Here is a 20,272-nt window from a genome sequence, read left to right as displayed (position 1 = left end):
AACAACATTCTCAACAGAATGGGAAACTGGTTTGCTCTAGAGCAAAAGCAGAAGCTTTCAAATTCCTCTCTACATGACTGAAGGACAAAGAAAGTGAGTGAACTCCAAACTTCTGCAGGCCCGTTCTCAACCACATTGTCTCCCCAATATTCACAGGACTGTTTAAAACCATGGGTTTAAAGAATTATCACTATTGGTTGAGCTTCTCTTGAGGCAGTGAGGCACCACAGTGAGGAATTTTCTTCCCCTTGAGATCTCTTGACTCCAGCCTGACAGTGACAAAAGGAATGTTGTTCTTTTTTTCAATGCTTCTGCAACTGACAGCAAATGCCTCTCTGACATACAACACCAAAACAGTCTCCTTTCCATTTAAGAAGCATAACATGCACATATGTACACCAAGAGAGAGAGAGAAAAAGAGAGAACAGGACCAGCTTACTGAGAAAGAAAAATGCCAATAACCCATCTGATGCTTCAGATTTTTAAATATCCATGGAAAAAAGCAACAGCTGTTGCAGCGTTGTGCAACTTGTGCAAAATCAAGTCACCAACAACACCAGAATATATCTTGCTCTCTTGCAAGTGGAGGAGAAAAAGAAAGGAGTTGTGTGTCCTTGCCTATAAATAAGGACAAGGTAAGAATTTACATCCCCAGTCTAATCCAAATGGAAAAAGCTGGAGCAAAAGGTCCCCATGCTGGTGGAGAATACTGACCATTATCCTATTCAATATTTACACACATGCAGAACTCCACGTGCAGAAGTTGCCACAGCAAATCTTATGAGAAGCCAGTTGCATGCAGCGTACAAAACCGAATATCTGTAATGTAAACACGGAAGACGACACTAGCCATTGTTTTACAGTTAGAAAAGGGCCTCTTTTATGCTTTGCATTCAATTGATGCAGACAAAGTGCAAAATCAAATCCAAAGGTGTATTTAACTTTTGCAAAATCCTGTGAACTACTAGATATTATAGCACATAGTCTTTTTTTCCTGCTAGCTCCCACACAAGGATTTCTGGAATAGTGCTATCAGTGGTGCTTTGGCTCTGGCCCAATGTAAGAAAAAATGCATTAGGAAAGCAGGGGATGCATTTGCTGTAGCTATGTGCTGTGCAATTTCCACTGATTGCTTTATAAACAGTTTAAAAAATAATAATACATAACACCTGAAGACAGGACAAGATATATGTTTTAAGCCAATTATCCACCCATTCAATTCAGACCCATAATTTTAAAAAATGTAACAGATGACATTTTATTTGCTTTGAAAAGTTCTGTTTAAATATATTCATTTAACTGATATCTGTTCCTTTTAGTAAGAGCAGTGGCTCATGAATACCAATTGGTCTTTACTTACACATATATAGAGACACACCTGAACTCTTCACAAAAGCCTGAACTTCAGTTCATAAGATGTCTATTTTCCCTGCCCGTTAACTAGCATCACACATAACAAAAACCAACCTTGGCATGTTTTCAGACAGTGTATGCCAGTATCCCACCGCAGGAGACACAGAGAGCAACTCTCAAGTTCATAGGACTCCCTATGTCCTCTCCCCTTTCCCAACAGGTAGAGACCAGCAAGGCAGGTCCTGCACAGAGTTTCCTGGGTCACTCACTCTAGTTGCACAGTGGCTTGTTATACACATATGGGATCCTGACAGTATGAAAGATTTTGGAAAGGAGGGCTATAATAACACAATGAAATCATTTCAAACCACATGTCAATTTTTTTTTTTTGAAAGAATGGTTTGCCACAGGAAAACAGGAATACAGGAAGCTGCCTTATACAGAGTCAGACTCTTTGACCAGCTAACCCAGTACTATCAATACTAATCAGCAGTGGTTCTTGAGGCTTCCAGGAAGGAGTCCTTGCCAGGTCTACTTGGAGGTGCTGGAGGTTGAACTTTGGAACATCACTCTTAGGAAAGCCACTACTGGACTGGTACCCACCTACACTACAATTTAGCCTAATGGGGTGTGTTTTAATTGAGGTTTGCTGCTATGAATGAATCCAGAATCCTAGCTTATTTCTGATTTTTTTCCCCCTGTGCCTTTCTTAATGCTCAGAGGCATGTGCAGCAAAAAGAGGGGAATGCTCCTTGGGCAAAAGTGCCTCCAGCACATCATCCCTCCTCATTTTCTCCAGCAACAGTCTACTTTCCATTATCAGCTCCTCCTCAAGTACAAGGCAGAAGTGGAAATCTTGGCCCAGATCTTTTCAGCAATTGATTCAATTCTTATTGGCATAACAAATGGATCTGAGCCAATCCCTCCAAATGTGAAGCTACCCATCTGCCCAAATAAAGCACAACAAAATACCAGTTTCACAAAAGGAAAGACAGAGAGAGAGTAGCTTTTTGATGGCTGTTCTCAGGCTGTGGAACTCTTTCCCATGGGAAGCCCATATGGCTCCATCCCTGTCCTTGTTTTTTCAGGAAGCAAAAGACCTTTTTGTTCAGACAGGTATTTGGCAGCTGACCAGCCACCAAGAAACAGGCTTTAATGTGGGGTGCTCTTTGTCCCCAAATTAAATGTGCTTTTAAATAGTTTTAATGGGCTTTTAAATTGTTTAAAACTGTTTTTTTTAAATTCAGTGGCTGTTTTAATACGCTGTTTTAATACGCTGTTTTTTTCCCTAATTTTCTAATGTATTGCATTTTTCAAAAATTACATTTATCTTTAAAATATTTGAATTCCTTCATAAGGATTTTGATTTCCTTTGTGAGAAGAAAGATGGGCTATCAATAAAATGATTGAATGAATGAACAAAGATGCAGGCAAAATATCCTCCCAAAATACCCACATCAATTTTTTTAAAAAAATCAACAGACAAAAACAATCTAGTGAAAATGTCCAAAGGTGAACAAAAGCAAAACATACCCCCCACAAACAAAATAATCCCAAAACATAGGCAAAATGCACTCTCAGAGAAAAGCCAAACATAATCAGAAAATAAGATTCTAATAACCACAAAACTCCAGAAAAAGAGACCCAGTGATGTATAGGGCAAGGGCCGCCACCAAATGAAAACCAGAAACAGAACACCTACACAGCTAGAAATAACCAAAACAGTCCTTGATGGGGACCAATGCATTTGGGATACTAACAAGTAGACAAAAAAAACAAAGCAGGATTTGGCCAAACAAGCCATTATTTCATTTATCTCAGTGACTAACTCTGGCGTGCGTAACAAATCGCAGTTAAAACAAATCACAGGGTGAACATAATGAGCCACTTTTTAAAGGCCTCCGCTGGGGGGTGATAAATGTTAAGCAGCTCCCCAGTGCCTTGAGGAGGTGTAGCTGTACAAAGATGCTTAGTACGGATCAACCAGCTGTACATACCTGCTGAAACATTTGAATGGTTGGAGAATGTGCTCGTAAGGAAAGAGAAAATTTCAGAAGATTAATCTGCAAATTTGTCAGGAACTGTCCAGCTTTCTTCAAGATTAAGTTGTAGTAAGAATGTTCCGAGACTGCATTTAAAAAAAGACCGACAAACATAATATTAGCATCTGGCTCCAAACATAAACGAAGACATACATTAGAACGATGATAAGCCTTCCTAGAGAACAGCAAAACATAATTTTGCTGATAGTACTGCTAGGTGTAAAAATGCATTTTCAATGCAATACAAGACAACTGCTCAGTCAAGGGTTACAAGCTGTTTGTACAAAATGCTATTAAGTACAGTATTATTTAATGAGCAGGTCATTCAAAAGGTAATTTTTAAACATCAACGATACTGTGTAGTGCTGAACTTCTGATGGTGGGAAGGGAGGAAAAATACATAAAAGAAAGGCAGACAGACATAACTGCACTAGATTCAGTGTTGTAGGGCTTAGAATTTGCTACAGAGGCTGCCTCCAAAACTATCCACAAAATTAAAGCATGAAGCAAAACTATTTAGGAAGTCTTACTTTCTAGGGATGGACTTGTTTATCCTTCAAACCAGGATGAATGGTACAGAGCTTTCAGAATGAGTGTCACATAATGTATTACTTTACATTGTCCCCAATTATTTTGCCACATAAAATATGGGAGAGGCAAAGGCAAACTTCTCAAATGCTATCAACAGCAAAATTAAAATGCGGAAAGGGCAATACGCAATACGGAGGAAGGTGTGACAGTGCTACAGAAGAGAAAAAAAAACAAGACCCAAGACTAGCAACATGCATAAACAAAAGGCAGAAAACAAGTTGGCTTTTTTCACTGACTGAATGATCACATATATAATTTTCTTTTAACAAACAGCAATTAGGGCTCCAAGCCTGACTGAACACCTGGTCAAGTCCTTAAGGATGAAAGATTAAATCAGAGAGCTTTTTTCCTCACAACAACACAATAAAGAAGTGTTTAACGGCTGCTGCTTCTATTCTTTTCTACACAGGGGAATAGGACTGCATAGCCATTTTGATAAAGGAAAATATTTTAATCCATCATATATTATGTGTGTGTTATTTTTTCATACATGTGGAAGATGAATCATGTAAACAGTCATGGCTAAATGACAAGATGCCCGTCACATTCCATTTGTGCCACTTGCATTTAAACAATTAGCCATTTTTGCTTCCACAATTTCCTTTCCACCCATGTTAAAAGTAGGAAACCAGCCTATACACAGAGCTGTATGTGCACACAAAGAGAATATAAATATATGTTGTTGTTGTTTAGTCATTAAGTCATGTCCGACTCTTCGTGACCCCATGGACCAGAGCACACCAGGCCCTCCTGTCTTCCACTGCCTCCCAGAGTTTGGTCAAATTCATGTTGGTAGCTTCGATGACACTGTCCAACCATCTTGTCCTCTGTCATCCCCTTCTCACACTTTCTCAACATCAGGGGCTTTTCCAGGGAGTCTTCTCTTCTCATGAGATGGCCAAAGTACTGGAGCCTCAGCTTCAGGATCTGTCCTTCCAGTGATCACTCAGGGTTGATTTCCTTCAAAATGGATAGGTTTGTACTCTTTGCAGTCCAGGGGACTCTCAAGAGTCTCCTCCAGTACCACAATTCAAATGCATCCATTCTTCGGCGGTCAGCCTTCTTTATGGTCCAGCTCCACTTCCATACATCACTACTGGAAAAACCATAGCTTGGACTATGCGGACCACAAGAAAGTAAAATCTGTCACTACCCCCATATTTTCCCCATCTATTTGCCAGGAGGTGATGGAGCCAGTGGCCATGATCTTAGTTTTTTGATGTTGATCTTCAGACCAATTTTTGCGCTCTCCTCTTTCACCCTCATTAAGAGGTTTTTTAAGTCCTCACTTTCTGCCATCAGAGTGGTATCATCTTCATACCTGAAGTTGTTGATATTTCTTCCAGCAATCTTAATTCCGGCTTGGGATTCATCCTGTTCTCCCTTTTGCATGATGTATTCTGCATATAAGTTTAATAAGCAGGGAGACAATATACAGCCTTGTTGCACTCCTTTCCCAATTTTGAACCAATCAGTTGTTCCATATCCAGTTCTAATTGTTGCTTCCTGTCCCACGTATAGGTTTCTCAGGAGATAGATAAGGTGGTGAGGCACTCCCATTTCTTTAAGGACTTGCCATAGTTTGCTGTGGTCCACACAGTCAAAGGCTTTTGCAAAGTTAATGAAGCAGAAGTAGATGTTTTTCTGGAACTCTCTGGTTTTCTCCATAATCCAGTGCATGTTAGCACTTTGGTCTCTAGTTCCTCTGCCCCTTTGAAATCCAGCTTGTACTTCTGGGAGTTCTCGGTCCACATACTGCTGAAGCCTACCCTGTAGGTTTTTGTGCATAACCTTGCTAGTGTGTAAAATGAGTGCAACTGTATGGTAGTTGGAGTATTCTTTGGCACCGCCATTCTTTGGGATTGGGATGTAGACGGATCTTTTCCAATATATGTACATGTATCTATAAAAACATATCATACAATTGTATTCTCGAAGGATTTCACAGGCGGGATCTGATTGTTGTTGTAGGTTTTTTGGACTGTTTGGCCGTGTTCTGTCTGGAGGGTTTTTTCCCTAACATTTCAGGAGGACAGGAGTTAGAACTCTCTCTATGTTCTGATGTGGTGTGTGGGATAGCTGAGTATTTGTAGTTATGAGATCAGCTTTTTGTCCTTTTCAGGAGATTGGGTGATTAGCTAACAACACTCATCAATCACAGTGACAGATCATCTCCCCCCCCATCACAACAATACACTCATAACAAAAAACACCCTGATCACCATAATCATCCTGATCAACATAATTTTATTCATTTTCACTAAGGCTAAGGGATAGGGTGTGGGTACAAGGGAATAAGGATGTGGGGACAATCTGTCTCCTATTTATCATACTGTCCTTTCACCCATCCCTAGGAAGATTAGGACCAGACATCCAGAAAGACCAGTGTTAATGACTGTTAACAACCCATGGCAATGGTTGGAGAAGGACTGCAGAAGTGAGATGATCCCTCACTCCCAGTCCTTTTTCCTTCTAAGGAGTCTATTCAGACCACAGGGAAGTGACACCAACATGAAGGATATATCAGGGATCTCCTACCAGCAATCCTCAGACTGAAGAAGCTACTTGGATGAGTAGCGAAACATTTCAACCTAACAAGAAGTCCCATTGCCATGACTCAACTTCCAAACACATATATGACAAAATTATGTGATCAATAATGTAAAAAAGGGGGAACATTGAGATGATGCGATGAAACTGAAGAGTGACTTGGGTTTGCTTGTAAATTCAAGAATAATATCTTACTCCATAATACCTCCTGCTTGATAAAAGTAAAGATGAACATTTCTGAAAACTAGTGGAACAGAAGTTTGAAAGGCAAAGATGCAGACACAGACAAACAGAAAGGCCTCCAAGAAACCTTTGTTCCTTTGTCCATCTATATGTCCATGATGTCATATGACAATTGTTGTTATGCGCTGTCATGTCACCTCCAACTTATGTGACTGTATGAATGAGTGTTCTCCAAAATGTCCTCTCCTCAATCATCCCATTCAGCTCTGGTAAACTCATGCCTGTGGCTTCCTTTATGGGGTCATTCCATCTTACATTTGATTCCCTCTTTGCTGTCTTGATTTAATACTGCATATATGATCAGTGTATATTTAATAAAGTACTTTAAAATACTACTAACAAGCGCTCCCTGTCCATAGGGACATAGCAACGCAGTTCATCTCAAGCAATGGATCATGGTAAGTCAGGATGACATTTGAATTTTTTTGTTCGAGGCTTCAACATGGTCTTTGGTAGTGTCGGGATAATTTATTTTCTTATGAAGAAAAAACCTAGAAGTGAAGTATTGTTACACATCAAAGTGTGGTCCTCAGGGATCCAGTTTTGTATGGTACAAATCCTACAAAGAGCTACCAGTTTAAACATAAAAATCTCATTAGCTGAGCAAGTTACTTACCTCCTTTTCTGTATATTGCCAGTTCTTTCACTGTTTCCAAAAACTGCCAGAATTGCTCATTGCTCTCTTCTGCAATGAATTCGCTATTTAAAAAATGTGCAATAATTAGTATAGCTCATAACAAACTTTTGAGAAAAACTGGAAGTGCCATAATCTATGCCAAGTCAACACTTAAGTCCCAGGAATTCAATGGGTCTATAACAAATGAATATAGGCCTATGTGCTTTTAAAGATACAAACTACCATGCACTCCAAATAATAATGGTTAATGACCTTAGCGATAAACAGAAGTACAGTATAATACATGACCACTCTGTAGGATGAAGGCAAACGGCCCAAGACATAAATCAATGAAGGGAAGACAACATAATGGCCACAATCTTGTTGCTTAGCACAATAAATCACACTGAAGTAATGGGAATGTGGTGAGTCAAACTCTCTGTATGTTCCATTGATTCAAATGGGCCTGCTCTAATTACAATTTGCTTTAACATTACAGTTATAAGTTTCATTTGAATCAATGGAATATTGACTTACTAAATCCCCATTGATTGAATGAGTCTACTCTAGTGCAATTTATTAAATAAGCAACAAGATTTTAGCATGTAACTATTGGAGTCAAACATACCTACAGAGCCAACACAGCTTCAATTCTACAAATAGGTATTTCACTAATCTATCCATCATCTAGATCACATGTGTCAAACTCAAGGTTCACGGGCTGAATCCGGCCCACCGGGCTATTTCATGTGGCCCTCACAGTGTTGCCTGCTACTGTGCAGTATACAATGCGCAGGCGCTTACTCATTCACCCATAATGTTCTGCAAGGATCTGGGAATCCGCCTAGCAGGACTTCTAATCCCAGCATTCCAAGCAACAAAGAGTCAGAAAGCGCAGCCGCTTGGGCGGCATACAATACCTTAGGAAATTTAGTCCTTGCTATTGCCCACTCCCGTTCTTATGGCTCCTGGCGAGGACTGTTGGTGGTATCACCTAGCAGCGGCCCCCTCCACCTCCTCTCCCACATCGGCTGCAGAAGTGAGTGAGCAGTCAGATGTTAACAGGGGCTAAGGGCCATGGCAAGCATGATGGAAAGGTGGGAGACTTCCATGAATAATTAACAAAACTAACAAACATGGGTGGGGCTGTAGAGGAGGTAACACTGGGTGGGCGAAGCTGGCCGGGTCAGCAGCACTGTGGGAGACATGGGGGGCAGCCCACGGATCTCTGAAAGGAGAGAAGCTTCCTGCCTTGCTCTTCTTGACTTGGGATGCGGGGGGTTGCCCTTGCAGCCCTTCAACCACTTTTCCTCATTTTCCACTTTTACCAAAGCTGCACTGAAGAAGGGTTGGGTTTTGCAAGTCTTTTTGGGTTTCTGGATATAAAGCATGTCATCTTCTCCTTTTCTAGTCAGCCTTGCCTGATAAAGGGGACAACCCTAAAAGTGCTTGTGCCTATACCTTGCACTATGGAATAAAAAAAGGGGTTAACACCCCGACTTGAAGCAGCAGATTGACTTCCGTGTTCATAGCCATTGTTGCCATAGTTCTCCCTGTCTCAATCTGGACCAAACAGTTAAACAAAGTTAATATAATAAACAGTGCTTGGTAATATTTGATGATTTTAAAAATATATTTTTGTTACTAAAACCCACTTTTCAATAAATTATACAACAGTTTATACAACTGAATATCCGTTTGCCATTATTTCTAGACTTTGATCATAGACTTTACTTTCAGAGCTAGTTATTCTTTACATTATTAGTAAAACCAGTAATAATGGAATGAGGAGGATTATATTTAATATGATAAAGAGTAGATACATTTATATAGTCTTACAGATACTACCGGCCCTTTGAGGGCAACCATAATGCGATGAAATTGAGTTTGACACCTCTGATCTAAATAATATTTCTGCCAATGAGCCTGTCAGCAACAGAAAATGAAGGCTATGGCTGTAAATCTAAACATACTTATTGGATGTAAACCTTACTGAAATCAGTGGGACTTATTTCTGTGTATACATTCATGAGATTGTTCTGTATGCAAGACAGCTAAGAACACGCAGTGAGTCCTCCATTAAACAAAAACATAAAAATTATTCAGCATCATAAAATTAACTCAGAATTACAGTAAAGGCAGTCATCCATGAGCTCAGCCATCAGGCTTGTACTGTAAACTGAGTAGCTGAAAACTGAGTACATGAAGACATGCAAGTTATGCTACCCTATTCCTCAACATACACAGCATGCATACAATTTGAGAGTACAGTGTGTATATTAAATACAGACTATTAATGAAGTCTCGGTCAGATATATTTGGCATTTTAATTGATGTTGCACCTATTAATGATAATGACATATCAGTTAAATATATTGAATTCAAATGAATAAATTGTGGAGTACAATTTTTTCACAAACCAATCATTTTTTATGTCTTCTGCCACACACCCCATGTTTAAATTAGATAGAAGCAGTGCCTTATTCCAGGCAGTGGTTTAGATATGAAGTTAGTTATGCTGTGGTCCCCTGAAATCAACAGGGCTTATATTTTATTTGTTCCACTAATCTCAATGGCACTAAAACATGACAAACTTTGCTGGAATACAGCCACACATTTCTATTCAGCAGCTTTCCTCAACCTGATGCCCTCCAGATCTATTCATCTACAGCTCCCACCACTGCCAGATACCATGTATTTGGACGGCTGGTTTGGATTGAACAGGATTTCTATTCCACCACATCTGAAGCCACCATGATGATACACAGTTTCTCTCATTTCCTCTCAGCACTTTAATAATACAAAACCAAATGTTTTATTTTGTTTTGTTATTAATTAGTTCAAAACACAATAGCTTGTACAATCAGCATGGAAGCCTCGGCAAAGTCTACAACTACAGTAATAACGGACTTTTAAGTAGTCAGCAGCAGAAGCCCAGAAGACTGGTGACTAACTTATTTATTACTAAGAATAGCTTGAATTCAAACACATCTATTTTGAGGGTGGCAGGAAGGGCGGAAGGATACCAAGCCAAACTCCATAGATAATGCATGATAGTGAGTACCATTTCTGTCTGAACACAGAAAAATGCTTCTTTTAAAATCTTATTCAGAAAAAAATACATTTGCCTCCCGTTTGATCTTAGGATCCAGTTGCTTCCAATAGAAGAGACAGGGAAATCATTTTTATATTTATTTTTCAAATACAGCATGGAGACCATCCTTGCAGTCCTAGAAGGATGAAGCACCTTGAAGTACCAAATAGTTTTGTGTGACTTATGTGAAAAGAAATGACCACAGCCAATGCTTTTCACACCCCAGTGTTTGGGCTATACTTTTTATTTTTTAATTTGATAGTGTCAACGTTTTAAAATGTGGTACAAGACTACCTGAAAGGTAGGTTCACCTGAGAGAGAATGCGAACTAGCTCAAAAGTTATCCAGTGCGGGCACAGGAATGGTACGTGGATTTGGACCTGGGCCCATCCTTTCAACCACCACAGGCTAGGTCACAACGCTTTAAGGCCTGCGATGGTCAGTCCACTCCCATCTTTACCTTAGGACTTCTGAACAAAACAAAACAAAAAAGTCACCCATCCACCACTCTCAATGGATAAACTTCTGCACTAAATCACTTCAGACCCGGCAGCTCTCTTTGCCTCTTTTCACCACTGCCTGTGCTTGCATGATAGGACATGTAGGCCAAAAGAGCGGGATAGTCAAAAGGTTTTCTAACCCAACTTTAAAGAAAGGTAAGCCCTCTTTCCTATAGATGCTCTCCTACTGCACCTTGCTTTGGGGTTGCTCGGGGAGCAATGGAAGGGGTACTGTGTGCCTGCTATCGTAGTATCCGCGCTTGCTGTCCCTATTTTGTCCTAGGAACAAATGAACTTATGGAAAGAAAGGGAGCCACGGCTGTCAAGCCCGACGGCCGGCTCCTTCCGATGCCCACCGAGGGAGGGTTCGGGCAGAGCCAGCTAGCTGGGTTTCTCCGGGTGCCCCTGCACCGACCCCTCGCCCTCCAGGGGCATGAATGAATGGGCGCCGCCTCTCCTCTCCGACGGCCAGGGACCTCTATCCATCAACACGCACCTGGCCTCCAGCAGCAAAGGGGTCGCCGGCCACTTCGCCGCTAGCCGAGTAGCCACCGCCTTCCGCGGGGAGCCTCGGGCACTGCGCGGGCACCCGCTGAGCAGCAGCAGCAGCAGCGCGCCGGCTACCAGGACCAGCCTCGCCACCGCCATGACGCCCCCCCTCCAGCAGGACGCGCTCCCAGCGATTGCCACGCACAGCTTACAGTCAAAGCTAGAACTCTCGCCCCGCCTAGGAATCCAACCATCCAATAAGCTTCGCTCCCTCACGGCCGGCTCCCGCCCCCCTTTCCCCCTTGGAGCCGGTGAGAGCGCCCTTCCCATTGGTCAAGAACAGCTCCAATCGGCGACGAACGCCAAAGTGGAGCGGGCTCGGCTCCGAAGGAATGCCCAGAGAGGCGGAGGCTTGTCCGAAGCCATGGGGCGGGGTTTTCTTTGGGGGGACACACCGCTAGGTAGCCGGCGGCAGATTTCCTTCTAGCTAGATATGCGCCCGCGATTGTATGCCTACAGCCGAACCCCCCTTTTCCATTAAAAGCAAATTGCCATTCAGTGAAATGAAACTCGCTTCCAGGTAAGCGGTAAAGGACTGTACAGTAGTCCCAGAGAGCAGTCCTGAGTTGTCATGCTCCCTAGAGCCCAGTGGAACTCACTGCCAGGTAAAAGTGTACAGAAGGTACACATGTGGGACTACAGAAGAATGACACGGCTTTAGTGTTGGCGAGAAAGAAGTTGAAACCGTGAGATGTTAATCATCAATCCAAATGGGGACTGCAGCCAAGAAATCAGAAGAAAACTGGGACTAGGAAGGGCGGCAATGAAGGAATCCGAGAAAAATAATAATCAGTTAATCATAAATATGTGTCAGTGGAGACCAAGACCATAGTTTTCCATCCACACTCTTGTATTTCTGATCACTAGCTATGGGTGTGAAAGCTGGATAGTTAAAAAAAAAGATTAATACATTTGGAAATGCAGGGGCTCAGCAGGACAATCCCTCCTCATCCTCAAGACCAAAAGCTGGCTTACTCCACATGAAAAAAATAGCAGGTTTTTTTGTAAAGTAAATGGCCTTGAGACCAAATGGGTGTGTAATACTTTGCATTACAACAAGAATAGCTTACAAAAATATACTGTTCTCTATTTCTTTTCTGCTGTGAGCACTGCAGCTAAATTCAGACAGAACAGGCCAGCCAGGGGCAGATGGGAGATGATGTCACTGTCCCTGCTCTTCAGAAAGTCCTGACACTTGGACTCTGAGAGCCCTGTACAGCAGTACACCATTGGCTGTACATTGACATCAATTTAGCAAGATGGTTCTGCTCATTCCCTTCCCTGCTCATTGATTTCTAATAATAAGATTCAGAAGTATCCTCTTCAGTTATTTTTATACACTAAATTATATTCTAATCTGAGCTACTGGAGGTAGGTAGCGTAGTGATGCACAACTCATTCATTCTTCCCTTTTATTTATATTCTACCTTTCTCACAATAAAGGATCTTGAGGCAATTTACAAAATGTTTAAAAGATACAAAAATACAATACATTACTATATTAAAATGCATTTAAACATATTGTATTATTAAAAGGACCACCGAATAAAACTCTGTTTAAAAAAATAATAAAACCACAAACTCAGACTGTTTCAGTGGCTGATTTAATATTTTTACACAGACAAGAGAGCTGCATATCAAGATAACCACCCAGATTAAAATTACATCCTTTACAGCATTTTGAGAGACATGCTATTCAGTTGCTATATGTATTAATATAATATAATATAAAGGTATCTTTAAGAGTAACAGATCTGTTTCAGTGTGAGTTTTCATGTATTTGAGAAAGTGGATCATAATCCAAAAAAGCTCACACTGAAGAAATAAGGTGTAACAATGGTTTTATTTTTGTTTTGTTACACAAATTATATTAATGTTTTCTTTTACCTGTTTGGTTAACTTTTCTCTCTTGGCACTATATCTCATGCTCATCTTTTTCCTCTCCCAACCCTACTCCATGTAGCTCATAGCATTTCCACTGCAACCCCTTAGCACATGCTCTCTCGCCAGCTCTGTGCCACAACAGTCTCTGGGTGCAACGTTTGCATAGTCACACTTGCACACTGCTGTCATTTTGTTTCTCTACTCAAAGGAATTCCCCACAGGTTTGTTTTGCAGTTTCCTAATTTCCTTCTCTTTGCTTTTTGCCACCACCACTCTATCTGCACATCACCTTTGTGAGCGCCTTCTATGCTATCTTATAGCTTTTTTGCTAGCTTTCTCCACCTCTACGTGCTGTCACCTTTGTACTGCAGGAATTGAGCCTCTAAGCATCTTTGCTGTTTCTATTTATGTTGCTGGCAGATAGATTTTAGCATTGGATGTCATAATTCTACCCTTTTGAGCTGAATTTTTAAATTGTTCAAATGGCAATATAGGAAACAAGCTGTTAAATAACCAAAGTATATGTGATGCCTTCCTTCCTTCCTTCCTTCCTTCCTTCCTTCCTTCCTTCCTTCCTTCCTTCCTTCCTTCCTTCCTTCCTTCCTTCCTTCCTTCCAGGAAAGAAACAGTTTAGCATAACAAGTTAACAAATACTGTAAAGTGAAAACAACAAATTTTACAATGTTACTGTGTAATGCTAAGCCACCTAGAGTGGTTGAAAAGACTAGATAGGCGGGGTATAAATACAATAAATGAATAAATGAATGAATGAATGTTGGAATCCGGCTCCAACAACCTGTGGTGATGGGAGAGGTCCCTGAAAGGTTCCGGAGGGAGAGACCTCTGAAATAAGGAGACTGCAGTCGAATTAATCTTTTCAAAGCGTGCTCAGGATCATTGGCTGAAGTTGCTGTTCAAAAGGTTCAGTGATAATTAGGCCTCACACAGTGGAGTAGGCCTCACACGGGGCACCACTTGTTGGAATCCGGCTCCAACAACCTGTGGTGATGGGAGAGGTCCCTGAAAGGTTCCGGAGGGAGAGACCTCTGAAATAAGGAGACTGCAGTCGAATTAATCTTTTCAAAGCGTGCTCAGGATCATTGGCTGAAGTTGCAGTTCAAATGGTCAGTGATAACAGCTCTCTGTGAAAACAGCTCAGCTCTCTGTGATAGCAGCTCAGCTCTCTGTGATATCAGCTTCTCCAATGATGCCTGGCACCTCCTTTTATTCTCTTACCGGTTACATAACATCAACTGTCAGGTTTACATGAGCCAATAGGACGCTCTGCTCAGTAACACACCATATTACATCACATGAGGAGATCAACATGGTTCATACAACATGGATATTAACATGACAAGAAATACCTTTATATGTTTAGCTATGGCATACATTCCCACAAATGAATGAATGAATAAATAAATAAATAAGTAAATAAGTAAATAAGTAAATAAGTAAATAAGTAAATAAGTAAATAAGTAAATAAATAATTACTTGGAAATAAACTATTGTGTTCAATGGAAGTCTTTCTTGGATATGTTAAAAACTGAAACCTAAAATGAATTTCTGAACTTTGAGTATATCTCTGTTAAATGTTCCCAAATAATGGAAAAAGCCATTACTGCTTTCTTCTGTGATCCCTTTAAACAGACTGAAAGAAAGTAATTCTGACAAAATATATTCAAAATATGGTGGGGTCCAATGGCACAATTGAGAAGTGGTCAGAGTATGCTTATGTACCCCCATTTATATAACAGTATCTACACCACCTTTTATGCTATCCAGATCTCGGACTGTGGACCTCCGGATCTTTTTTGGCCTACAACTCCCAGCCTTGATATTAGTGAGGCTACAATCCAAAAATTTGTAAGTTCACATCTGCCCAACCCTGATGCAGTGATATCGGGCTTACACAAATTAATCCAGTCTGCATAAGTGCAGACTGTGTGGCTGATATCTGATGTTATCAAAGAACTAACCATGTGCTCTGAGCCTTGGTGCACTATATCTCATGTGTCCCAGCACCATTCAATAGTAACTCTCTCAACAAAGTTGGCCAGTGGCATCAACACAGGCTGGTATACAGTGGACCCTTGACTTACAGACGGCTTAACTTACAGACTTTTTGAGTTACAGACTTCTCTGGCCGCAAAATTTAGGTTTGACTTGCAGCCTGAAAATTGACTTACAGACCAGAAAAAACCCAAAATGGAACAAAAACGGCCTGTTACGGGATTAATCGGTTTTCAATGCACTGTAGGTCAATAGAGACTTGACCTACAGACTTTTTGACTTGAGAACCGCCTTCCAATATGGATTAAGTTCTCAAGTCAAGACCCCACTGTACTTAGGAAAAGACAGGAGCTCTAGCTTCCTCCTTCCTGTTCATCATATATTTGTAAGCTGTATTGTAATTGTGATCCAGAACATTTTTTCCTGGCATTCTGATTCATCTAAAGCAAATGTGTGTATTTAAGTTAATAACCAAGAACTCTAACTTAACTGGTTGATGGATTGCAACTGAAAAATATTTTGGCAGAATAATGTAATTTAAGCATTATTTTAAAAGTGGTTGCTCAATAGACAATCCTGAGAAAGAAGAATTTATTGCTATAGCTATTTTTGTGTTCCCAAGACATGATTAATGAAGGATTTGTAATAAGGTCCAAGTACTTAGTATAAATCATAGTGAATGCAGTACAGTATATTTAATGCCAAAGTTACAATAAGAGAAAATAAAACGAATGCTTTATCAGCATGTGAGGTAAAAATAAAACATTATTTCTAAAGTAAGACATCCACCTTTCTGAAAATGTAATTAAAGTTGTTTTGGACAGCCTCCAAGATTATCTCAGTAAGCATTACAGTGAGCTCCAGGATATACTGAAAAACATCAGACAGGTACAGAGCAGAGTGTTGCATGCAGCACTGTCCTATACTTTTACTCAGAAGTAAGCTTCACCACTGTACTATCAAGAACATGCTAATCTTGTTTGATTTGGTAAAATAAACAGGGCCAAGCCCCATTAGTAGAGCACCAGTGAATACTAGGAGACCACCAAGGAACACTAGGTGCTGATTTGTGGAGACAGAACACAATCCCAGGTTCAATCTCCATCTGAGGCAAGAAAAGCATTGAAGAGCCCTTGCCAGTTAGGTGTCCACAATATTGGTCTAGAATGGTCATTTTCAGTGGGGAGTAATTAAAAATGGAGACAAACCCTATGTTCACTGGGATGCAATTCTCCATATATGCAAGCAGATACATGCAATAATTCGTGGCTCTAGATCCAATATTGTATTTCAGGGGTCTTACATTATAGTTTTACATTATAGTTTTAAGTTTTAACTGCAGTCAGTCCCTGTCAGCGTAATCAACCGACAAGTGATGCCCGTCTTATACATTCAGTAGTAAGTTAGTTCCACTGAATATAATGGGACATGGTCCCAAGTGTGTTCATCATGATTATAGCATAAACATATTAAAATCACTTCTGTCTCCCTGATTTTGTTGGAATTTATACCTATGTTTAAGTATGCATCAGAATTTTAAGGCTAGAATAAAATCAGGAAAAGGCTATGTGGTCCCCAAAACTATACAAATGCAGGAACAGGTTATATCTTTATTGGACCATTAAAAAGAATAAAATGAAAGAAAAAAGAAACAGCAAGCTTTTGATGATAATTTATCTTCCTCAGGCTGTGCGCCAAGTTCTTGTGGGTAGTTCCAAAATTATATGCTTTGATTAAAGCCACGAAGTTTCATGGCCAATTAAATTTGTTTTTTTGTGTTGTGTTTGTAGATGTTTAAGACTGCATACTATGTATCTATAGTGCCTCCCGCCTCTGTCTGTGTTCAAATAAGGGTACACAGAGAGGTATCAGATCAATCCTGTGGGTCTTTTAATGACACCCTGACTTGATCCTTGTCTGGATCTATGATAGTATTTCCGCATTTCTAGATCTCCATGAAAAAATAAAAATCCCATTCCTGTGAATGGGGAAAACACAAAAGGCTATGATTGGGGGAGAGGATAACCATCCAGTTCTGAGGATATTGTAGATGGGTGGATTTTACTTCACCCCACCCACACGGCCTTCCAGCAACTTCACAAAGGCCTGGAGGGCATTTGATTTTGTGCTATTGAAAAGAAGAAGAAAAAGTGGCAATATGGACTATTTCTCACTTAACCAATCGAAGTACCTACAAGAGGAATACAAATAGTATTCATCCATAGTCTTATATTTGCACACACAAAATCCTAGCAATAAACTAAGCTAGATAAGAAAAAATAAAACTGTACAACACAAATCCTAATAACATCAATGAAACTTCAGAGACACCTATGCAAAATGGCTGGAGGAGAGACTTCAAGAGGATATATAGCATGATAGGATCACCTCTAAGCCCTCTCTAGTGTGTCACTGCTTGGAGTGTTTAAGGGTCATCTTGGACTAACAGGCAGTTCAGCTGTCCTTTGCCTTCTCCTTTGGCATCTCAGACTTTTCCATTTCCTCGGTTCAATCTATTGGGAGTCTTTTGCTGAAAACATGTGACACTCCATAAATGGCAGATTAAATATAAAGAATCCCTGAAATTTCAAAGTACTTATTTAACTGGATCATGCCTCCCCCCCTTTTTTTTTTTTTGCTAAGTTCTAAGGTTGCGAATCAAAGAGCTGCTTCACATGCAGTTGAATCTTTTGAGTATTTTTTTTCTTTGAACAGTGAATCTCCAAAGCTATTCACAAACAGATTTTCAAGCTCCTCTTAATATACAGAAACAAAACAAAACAGCTTTGCAATAAAGGGAAAGAGTCTGATACTCAGGAAACAGAAGTTCAAAGGGCCGATCAACATGCAGAACTATTAGTAGCACAGTACTTTTTATTCTTAGATCATGTTATTCAACCTCCACCATGCATTTGGTTTATTTTTCTAAGGGCAATGTTTCAATGCATATGTATGTAAATAAAACAAGTCAATACAGCCTAAAAGACTGGAACATTTATTGACACTTTAAAACAATAACACATTTATTGGGCCATATAGGAATCTAGACCATGAAAGTATATGCCATTGTAAATTTGTCAGTCTTTAAGCTGCTACAAAAGTTCAATCATTTTGCAGCAAAAACTTAATATTTTATATATGTAATATTCCTTCCAAAAGTGGTCGAGACTATTTCAAATCATTTTGCAGAATATCAAATGGACCGTGTACATTCATCCATATTTGCTGCAATTATTTATAAAAAAATATAATTAGGCTGAATGCTCATATCACTTTACAGCCATGCAGAATGATATTTTATGTCTTTTCCAATTAGATAGATACGTACAATTTCCCATTTTTATGGTTTACACGCAGCACTGACTGTAATCCACTGAGCTTAAAAAATCAGTGTTCAAAGTTGCTACACATGAATGGAAAAGACAGAAAGAGCTGCAGCAAGCTAGTGCATATATAATAGAAATAGATTTATTGCTCCAGCCTTGTACTTCCTTCTATTATTGAATCATTAAATCTCCCTTATGTTCAATTCACACTTGGAAAAAGTGCACATACATTAAAAGAAGGCATGTTGCTGGAAAAGTACTTGAAAGCACAGTTTTAAAAATGTGCCATTTAGTGAAGATAGTGATGATAGTATACATACAGAAGAGAAATTGAGTCTTACAGAGTCCAGAAGGGAAGAGAGACACGAATTAAGAGAACGGTTTAAAACAAAGATACTCAAAGGGGCTATGTAATTTCCCACAGTTAAGAAAGAGGGATTTCATCTGGTTGATTGGGGCCCACTATCGACAACAGCCTAACTTAAGGTAGATTGTAGCACAGCTACCATTCATTGTATGCTGGTACTGCTTCAGTAGGTTCAGTATATCCCCAGTAAGTCCTATTCCTATCTGTTTGTCTTCTTAATAATACCAGTCTAGAGGGTGGGAATGGCCATCACCCTCCCCCTGAATCTGTCTAATTGAGAAAGCTGACTTAGATCATAGGTTCCATATTACTGTCTGGCTTTGCATACAGCAGGAAGGAGCACCTTAATAATCAGGGCCTGCTTTTCCCCTTAGGCTTTTTATGTGCAAGTAAGATTAAGTCCCTACCTACAAAGGTACAGGAGTTTTTTCATGGGCAGAGGTTATCTTCCTCAGTGAGGAAAGGAGAACCAGAAAGTGAGGTTCTTAAAGATTAAGAAACTTGGTCAATGGATTCTACTGGAACACACTGACAGATCAGAAGATTAGTAGGAAGGTTCACTCTCTGGCCATTGAAACAATGTGCTGGGTGTTGGGCTACAGGTGGGCTGCAGGGAAAAGACAGTTGTTATAGAGACTGGGTTTTGGTGGGTGGTCCTTCAGAGACAAACGAAGATAATCCCCCCCAATAACCAAAATCCCGTTGCTTATCATAGTAAATTGCAATACAGTAGACCTGTTAGATTAGTGCAAATTTAGTAAGTCATTGTTAGAGCAGACCCATTTGAATCAATGGAACTTACAAAGGGATTGACTCACTCTCTATTGATATAATGGGCCAACTTCAGTGTGATTTGCTATGCTAAGAAACAGGATTCTGGTCAGTTAGTAATAAGAGTGATTTAAAGACATTTAATTTGTAAATTATTTTTCAATGATACAGGTATTTTAAAAGCAATGTACAGTATTGAAAACTTATATGCAAAATGGTTTACATGCCTGAACCCTGTTCCACAATTGTTTATTACTTTGAGCAGACATATAAAAAAATCAAGCTTAGTTTTGCATGCCCAAAACTATTGGTGCTGGTGCTTGCTTCTGACTAGAGATGCATACAACTGAGTTACGATTTGCATGCTGTTGCA

At 40.0% G+C, this 20,272-nt stretch overlaps 1 protein-coding gene across 1 annotated transcript in view; it reads right to left on the bottom strand.

The window, feature by feature from the left end:
- Positions 1-11,777, bottom strand: part of UGGT2 (UDP-glucose glycoprotein glucosyltransferase 2) — a 112,643-nt gene extending 100,866 nt beyond the window's left edge. Inside the window, exons 1-3 of the mRNA XM_072994694.2 lie at positions 11,486-11,777; positions 7,396-7,478; positions 3,351-3,481 (exon numbers count right to left, since the gene is read on the bottom strand). Coding sequence (XP_072850795.2) covers positions 3,351-3,481; positions 7,396-7,478; positions 11,486-11,637 — 366 coding nt within the window. The 5' untranslated portion in view covers positions 11,638-11,777. The remainder of the gene's footprint in view (positions 1-3,350; positions 3,482-7,395; positions 7,479-11,485) is intronic.
- Positions 11,778-20,272: the final 8,495 nt, after the last annotated feature.

This window comes from Pogona vitticeps, chromosome 3, assembly GCF_051106095.1.
Source record: "Pogona vitticeps strain Pit_001003342236 chromosome 3, PviZW2.1, whole genome shotgun sequence".
NCBI lineage: Eukaryota > Metazoa > Chordata > Lepidosauria > Squamata > Agamidae > Pogona > Pogona vitticeps.
This window is presented reverse-complemented; position numbering and strand designations above follow the sequence as displayed.